This window comes from Centruroides sculpturatus, unplaced genomic scaffold (assembly GCF_000671375.1).
Source record: "Centruroides sculpturatus isolate CEXI.00-Female unplaced genomic scaffold, Cexi_2.0 scaffold651, whole genome shotgun sequence".
Lineage (NCBI taxonomy): Eukaryota > Metazoa > Arthropoda > Arachnida > Scorpiones > Buthidae > Centruroides > Centruroides sculpturatus.
Window position 1 is genome coordinate 218,509 of NW_019384960.1, and position 8,740 is coordinate 227,248.

Below are 8,740 nucleotides of genomic sequence, written 5' to 3' on the forward strand. Positions count from 1 at the left end.
TAAAATAATAATCGTCGCTATTGTATCGTTAAAAATTAGAAAATTAAGCCTCGTTTAAATACTGGCTCCCTTTCATGGTCGAATGAGTGTTGCCAGCTAAAACACGTAAAAATAATATTAAAGTAGCCAAGACATAGCCAAATATTGTAGCACCACATCACTTGCGGACATTTGAAATTTGCCGACTAGGACGGTCGGTTAACCAAGGGGTCGGATAATCGAGGTTCTACTGTAATATAAATCTAAAAGAATATATTTAAACCGTGACATAAGGTGTACACGACGCTATAATAATTTAATGTCGGTGCCCTGTAACCGAGTTTGGAACAGTTGTATACTATATTGTGGTTGGTTTAAATTTATCACGTAATTTTAAAATCGATAACATAAATGGCGTAGGGAGTTTTCAGTCTCTGTTTTTCTTTAGTCTGTACCTTCATTTATATATTTTTAATATACTGGAAATTCTTTTCCCAAACATGACGGAATATCTTTATGAGTAAATAATATTGAAGAATTGTGAGGAGCTTCGAGTCGAGCTTGACGTTGAGATACTGTCCTTCTGCCCTTGACAAAGCCATTCTTACTCTATGTTTTTTAATTCCAGTTTGATAAAACAAAAATGACTTTTATGTAGGGTGGCCATTATTCAATGTCTAAAAGGGAGGAAACTGTTGGAGGTAACCCCCGCGAACCCTGTTGACGCTCGTGGTTTCCTTTTTTTACACATGTGTAAATAATATACGGAAAAATAAGTGTATGGAATGTTTAATAATCAGTGATAACATTAAACGTCGAAAACTATAATTGAAGTATCAAATGTCGAAAAAAAAACAAAAATTCAGTATTTTATTTAAAAAACAAAAGAAAAACAAAACAATACTGAGAGCATGGCTGTCTCCTTTGTATATTTCTGTTCTTTTATTGCCATTTTCAGTAGTTTGTTGTTGGCAAGAAGTGTTTTGTACATAACTGAACATTCTTCTGTGAAGTTATTACATATTTGGAGTTCTGCTTTGACAGAGTCTTTCGAACGATTTCTCTCATTTCTGAGCTTTGCTACATGCTATGGAGAACATATAGGCACTAAAAAGAAATCTCTATGTCACCGTTATTAAATAACTTCAGACAACGTTCTTCGCAGCTGCTGTTGACCAACTCATGATAATTTATAATGGGCTCCGCAAACCCATACTCTTCGTATAATTCATCCATGTTAATATCAGGTATGTTAAATGCCTTCACTCCATCGCAGAACTCTTCAAAAAGTATGACACCTGTTAGGCTCAATTTTGTCATTTTGTAGTGAAGGGTGTTTTCTGAGAAATCATATCTGTAACTTAAATGTTTTATTATTCTTTCATAAAAACCCTTAAAGTTTGCCAACTAAGGTTAAAAAAACCAGAAAAAAGCCAAAATTTATTATATATTTTATATACATTATACTTTTAGTATACAGTAATACCCCGACTTACGCTACCCCGACTTACGCGAACCCGGAGTTACGCGATTTTCAAATCTCGTCGATTCGTCTTTTGTTTTAGCGCCACGCAACCCTTGATTACTCACTCCCCCCACACTATTGTTCGGCTTACATGTTCGGATGTGTCGCGCAGAATCCACACATAGCTACAATTTATTTTGTGTTATTTATTTCTGTGTTTGTTATATCTACGGAGACTCGAGAGACTCTACTATGTCATCCAAACGAAGTAGAACTAATTCTTCTGCATCAAACAAGAAAAGAAAAACTTTATCTTTGGAATGTAAAGTTAACATTGGGTATGTTCGTAAAGTCGAACGAGTTAAGCGAGAATGAAGTCATCGTTATTCCTATTTCGTTAGACTTTTCGAACGATTCGTTACTAACGCGTTTAACTCGTTTGACTTTACGAACGTACCCATTATTAAAGACTTCGATACAAAAATGAAAATTTGTGAATTGGCAAAGAAGTTTGATCTACCGGAATTGTCGGTCAGAACAATTATAAAAGGCAAAGAAAAAATTCTCGAAGCTGTGAAAAATGCTCAATCTTTAAATTCAAGCATCATTCGTAAACGTCACGGTATTATCGCTGAGATGGAAACAATGTTAAAATTATGGCGTAATAAGCAAGTAAATGTGAAAAATTGTAATATAATATAGGCCTAATTTGTTATACATATGTATTATCTAAGATTTTATTAAACATTTTTTTCTAAATTATTGTTTTCTTTAGTCTCTGGCCCCAATAAAAAATTATTTGTATGTATTTAAGTTATATGCGAAATTATACCCCGACTTACGCGAATTCGACTTACGCGGTTAACGCTTTGTCCCACCTATCGCGTAAGTTCGGAGTATTACTGTACTTAATGCTATTTTATTATATTAATGCTTCTTCCCGAACAAGCACATCTTGATGATTAAGGGAAGAAATTGAATCAGGGGAATATAGTTTTTCAGAAGTAAAACATTCTAACATTTTATGTGAAGGGACAAATTCTTTGCAACATATATACGAGAACAAAAGTTGTGACCTAATCCAAATAATTGCATCTAGAAGAGAAAGTTGCATTCTATTTCTTGCCTTATTTCCCTCTCTACTGTAACATTGCTAATAGGTTTTATTAGGCAATTGAAGGCATAAGTCGCAAGTTCTTTGAATTGGGGTTTTTGTAATATTTTTTGACAAAAAGCTCAGTTTCATTGGGTATTCCACATTCCTTAAATTGTTCTTCGTCCATCCAATTGACAAAACGTAATTTTCTGTATTGCTCTTCAATCGTATTGTGCTAAATTCAAAAATGGTAATTCAGAAAACTTTGGTCATAAAGATTGGTTTAAAATTATATTTGGGCTTAATTGCGCTAGATCTTGAAATAAATTTCTTGCCGATGGAAGCCTTTGTTGAAGTTGATTTAAAGCTTCTTACATTTGTATACACCTTTCTTTGACACTTAGAACTTGTTGCATGATTTTTTCATTGTTATTATTTATTTGCAGGTATTTATCACATTCATTCAAAAATTTCATTCCAAAATCTACTTTAGAAATACTTTTCTTATACCATGTAATTACCATCATAAAGTCTACTTTTTAAAGATCTGTAGTGCAAAAATAAACTGATAAGGGTTTGTTTTATTTGTTGAAAAAGGCCATTTAAACTTTCAAATTCTTGAACTATTGGAGTTGCAATAATTAGTCTGATCCAATGTCATTTCTTTTATCATTCTTGCTTTAAATTTGGTGTCAAATTGTTGTTCTGCTTCTTCCGCAAAAATAGAATATGCTTTTAAGTTTTTTCCTATTCATTAATAAACTATACATGACCTTTTCCTGAACTAACCATACAAAATTATTGCATCCTACCATATTAGATGCACCACCCGAAACAAAACTAATGCAATTTGTTAAAGATTGGCCATATTTATGAATTTCATCTGAAATTAAATTAAATAAATTTTCTCCTGTTGCTTTTTGAACAGGAATTAATCCGAAAAACCAATGATGATTTGCTGTTTTAAATTACTAAAAAATCTTACTAAAGGAAACAAATATTTTTGAGTTGAAACATCAGTTGACTCATCTATAATAATTACATACCTTTTATCTTTTAAATCTTCAATAAGTTCAATTTTCAAAACAGGTGAAATTACATTTTTCAGCGGAAGTAGGAATTTAGTTCTGTTCAATTTGATCTTGCCTAGAGTACTTCCACACCCATGTTTCACACTTATCTCACTAAGGTTCTTATTGCACCGTGGCAGACTATACTTACTGAAAGCTGTAACTCGGCTTCCTTAACGTTATCATCAACTGTTTTGATGGTTTTTGTGACAGGAAGAACCGTTTGATATGTACTTTTCTTGGAGTACTTTTCTTGTGCTTCTCTGATTTGTCATGGTTTGAAAGATTGGATAATCTTGGGACTATGATACATCTACATAATTTTTAATATGCGGATTCAGAACCAACCAATCTCAAAGAAGCTAATCTGACGACCTGCCTTTCATTTTTGCGTGCTTTCGCCCAATAAACACTTGTGACCAATTTGTAAACATTTGTGTAATTCTTTGGCCTGTTAACGAAGAAAATGGGCAAAGTGCCACTAGGTCAAAGTGGAATAAGCCATCTAGAAACGTTATCCAGCTTCCTCAATTCATTGGAAATGACTACTGAATTATGCACATTTTTCATCACACTCCTAAAAAGAGGACAAATCGATGTTTGGCGCAAAGTGATGCAGGAGGGAGAACAGAGTATTCAGTCCAGTGAAAAGCTGGGTTTCCGGCCACCCTAATTGTATGTACCGTACTGTATGTAAGATTTCATCTAGGGATAACACTTTCTAAATAACGGGCTCATTAGATCGTTACTACCGATTGGATAATGAAACGTCACGTGGTCATTTGGAAAAAAATTCTTAAAACATTTCGCATACAAGTGACACGATTCGGCTATATTTTTTTTGAAGTTTAACATTTAAGTGAATTTAGTTAAGTTTAAAATAGGCCATTTGCCAAAATATTTAAATATGCAACTTGAGGGAAATTCCCTCGTTGAGCATGAACGTCACGTGGTCACTGACGTCACTGAGCGCATTGCCATCACAGATCCGAAATAGATAAAACGTTTATTTTGTAGTTAATATTTCAGCAAAATAAGTAGCTTTCTGTCAAAACTTAAAACGAATATAACAAAAATTTCACCTAAATTGGACAAAAATTGCAGGATAATCCGTATTAGATGAAGTCGTATAAAACGGGTTCATATAATACTGATTCGTATAACAAGGCGAAAAAAATTGCGATCGTATTCCTATAAACACGCTAAAAAAGTCTTGTATAATACGGTAAAACGTCATCGCCGATTCGTGTCGCGACAGCATTGGTCGAATCTAGACAAGTGATGTGCCGGATATCCGTATCCGTATCCGCGAATATCCGAGAGAAAAAAAAGATCCGTGTCCGTATCCGTATCCGTTACTTTTTAGCGGATCTTTAACGGATCTTTTATCTTAATGAATTTCATTACTTATATGAAATTTTAAAGATTGGTAGCAATAGCACATTCGTCATTTACTATCGTAAAATATTTCCATATTACACTAAACTTTTTTGTCGACATTGTTTTTATTTTAATTTAACTCAACACTCTCCAAAAACACAAACGTAATCTATGCTATCTCTTGTCACACTAGCCACAAACCAGTGTTTCCCAACGTGGGACCCACGCCCCACAGGACGCAATTGGATTGCTAAGGAGGGCAATTCGAAAATGGACTTGTCCAGAGTTTAAGTTAATCGTATAGCCGCTGTATATGTTAGGGAGACAAGAATTTTAGAAAGACTTAGGTGGGCATAGCACAAAAAAGGTTGGGAAACACTGCGCTAAACCATTGTGGCGGTACGCTATATTTTTGTAAATATTAATTTTAGTTTAGTTTCGTTTCTTCTTTCTACCCTTTGTTCTATTGTTCTATTTTCTTCTAGAACTTTCTTATCTATTCCCTGTCCCTTGGGTGGGATGAGCAGTTCCTAGAAATTTGAGGAGCAAAGGTGTAAACAGGAGCCGGAGAAAAAAGAGAAGTGACGTAGCAGGTCATTCGTAAACCGGACGGCAGAGTGTACGGACGAGGTGAGAATACTGGGAGTCGTATTTTCAATGACCGGATAGTTCAGAAATAAGTTCAGAAAAAAGATCATGTTTTAAGGTCGTATTGACGACTGTGGAAGGAAAAAATCCTAATTATTGTAGAAGAGAAGTGGCCAGTTATAGGAGAAGGACGTGTGTTATCCCACCCAATAGTACGCATAAAGAAACAAGCCGAAAAAAGGGACAAAACCCCAGATATCCCTATTTCTATCTTATCTACCATTTTTTCTGTCTTCTTAATTCTATCCCTTTTTCTGTTATTAGTGTTAAGTTAGTGTTTAAGGTTAGTTTTAAGGTTCCGGGTTATATTGTCGCGATCGGGATCTGTATTGTACACGTGCTTTGGATACAGCGAACTATTATTATCGCTGTAATTTTGCATGCTACTGTTTATACCGTGAAGTTGGAATCCCTCGAAATAGAATCTGTATAAAGACGCGAAATAGCTTAATTGGAAAATTATATCAACTTTTGTTACTTTATCCTGTCTGCCTCTGTGGTGAATTCTAATTTAGCACACTTTCACACTATAAACAAAAACACGCGCAGTGCAAGTCAAAAACACGTCGCGTTATTAACGCAAAAGCGTCAACTATCGGTCCAAGGTCACACGCACCGGCGCCGACTGAATACGAAAGTTGAGATCCGTATCCCGTATCCGTATCCGCGGATATACATTTTTAACGATCCGGCACATCACTAATCTAGACCAATAGCATGGTTCTTGTCATAATATGGATATGATGAACGGTGTTGTCGAGGTAAGATAAAGAATGAGAGAACTAAAAAGGAATGTACGTTAGAGTACAACACATGTTCAAAATTACAGTCAGGACCAGAGTACCACTTCCCTTGGCAGAGTTTACATAACTCAACTCACCTCTCGCATAGCAGAGGAGAGGGCGCGACGATTTCAAGGGCAAAGGTCACATGCACAACTTTCTATTTAACACTTTCTCTATTGGTGTGCCCGGAGTCTGCGTATACACTGAAACTAATCATTTGATAATTTTCTTTACAAGCACTCTCGTATCCATTGTGATATATATATATATATATACATACACATGCATATACACATACACATGCATCGTGTTATCTGTCTTCACTATTGTAAATAGTTACAGGTGGTTTAATCTAGGCTTTGTTTATTCCAAGCAGCTTGACGTTTGCTTCATGTTTGCTTTTCGGAAGGGTTTTCGTTAGCACATCCGTCTTCATTTCTGTGGTAAAGATGTATTCTGTTCTGATTTCGCCCTTTTCTTGAGCTTCACGGGAGAAGTGATACCTGATGTCAATGTGTTTACTTTTCCCATGATGAACGGTGTTTTTGCTCAGGTGAATAGCGATCTGACTGTCACAGTAAACTATCGTCGGCGTATTCACATAACTTTCAAATTGCATTTCTCGTAGCATCCTTCTCATGTGGATTACTTCCTTGATCACGTCGGATAGGGCCATATACAGTACTTCGCTTCCATCGTCGAAAGCGCAACAGATTTTTGTTTTTTTGATTCCTAGCTGATGGGTCTGTTCGCTATAATTATCATGTTGCCTGATGAAGACTTCCGGTCGTTAATATCTCTGGCCCAATCTGAGTCTACATAAGCGCACAGCTTCTGATAGCACTCCTCGTAGTGTAGACCGTAATTTACAGTTGCTTGAATGTATCAGAGTACTGTCTTGGCCATTTTTCAATGAACGATACCTGGATTAGATTAGAAACGGCTAACCATGCTAGCAGCAAATGCTAGATTTGGGCGTGTCGAGTTCGCCAGATAAAGGAGTCTTCCTATAAGTTTTCTGTACGGTTTTTTTTTTTCATTTTATGTATTTCGCTCTCTGACTGTGGAGCCAGTTCGATGAGTTACGACTTTTTCGCCGTCTCTAGCTAATTCTTTGTTTCGAGTTGAGGGGTTACGAGTCAGCTTCAGATACCCAACGCTACTTAGCGCAGCGAATCATAAATTAAGAAAATGAAAATGGAAAATTTTTGTAATTTCGTCATTTTAGTTACTCATTCAATGTATGAGAGGCTAGCTCATAGAACAGTACGTGATCGAGTGACGTAGGCATTAGTTAACTTCTCTGTTGTGTGTAGCTCCATCCTCCATCATTTTTCTAATTTTTCACGTTTTTCTTTTTTTATGTATGCAGCAATCGCGCCGCAACATCTGCAAAACCAGTTTATTGCAATACATTCTATTGCGTTTTCTTACAATATTTGTTATTTATAGATCTGGTGAAACACCAATTGCTAAATTTGATTTACACGAAAAATCATGTTGATTTTCAGTCGATTTTACAAGAAGTTCTTGCAATTATAGTACATTATGAATCAAATTGTACTAAAGCTTGAAAATTCATAGAACTATAAACTATTATCGTTGGGCTGTCTGTCTTTAATATCGAGAATGGATTTAGATATAAGCTAACGAGTTAATGACGACGTTACTCGTAAGTTTTTATCCCTCATCCCTTAAGTTTTTTCCATTTTATAATATTTAAATATATATAAAATATAAAAAATTAATGTTTAAAAAACTTCAATGTAGCACAGTAATCAACACATGGCATAACTCATTCATTTATTCCAGCTTTTTGTTGACTAATTCCAGCTTTTTGTTGAAGACTATAAAAACAACACTAATTGTGTTGTTTTTATAGTCTTCAAAGTATAGTAAAGTTTAAATAAGACAGTCTGTGTCTGAAGCGTGAAGAAGTGAGATTAAATCTTCAACCTGGTATCTGAAATAATCAAGTATATAGACTAGAGTATGATTCCCGTTCGGGAAAAAAATACATTCAGAGAAGGAATTTATTTAAAAAATGGTATGTTATGTCTTACTTGTATATACCAACGAAATATACTTTTATTTTTGTTGTTTTTTAATTCATATGTCGGGTTATAATATGTATATAATTAGTTTTTATATGTTTTAGTTGACTGAGGAGGGGCAAAAACGGAGCCCGAAACGTGTGTAGAAACGCGTCTCAACAAAAAGCTGGAATAAATGAATGAGTTATGCCATGTGTTGATTACTGTGCTACATTGCAGTTTTTTAAACAAATATAAAGATACAACATGGTTTCGAAATATGG

The 8,740-nt window shown here is 35.0% G+C and overlaps 1 protein-coding gene across 1 annotated transcript in view; it reads left to right on the forward strand.

Annotated features, from left to right (window-relative positions):
• Positions 1–6,372: 6,372 nt before the first annotated feature.
• LOC111632427 (zinc finger protein 493-like) overlaps positions 6,373–8,740 on the forward strand; it is a 35,788-nt gene continuing 33,420 nt past the window's right edge. The window contains exon 1 of the mRNA XM_023376840.1: positions 6,373–6,399. Coding sequence (XP_023232608.1) covers positions 6,373–6,399 — 27 coding nt within the window. The remainder of the gene's footprint in view (positions 6,400–8,740) is intronic.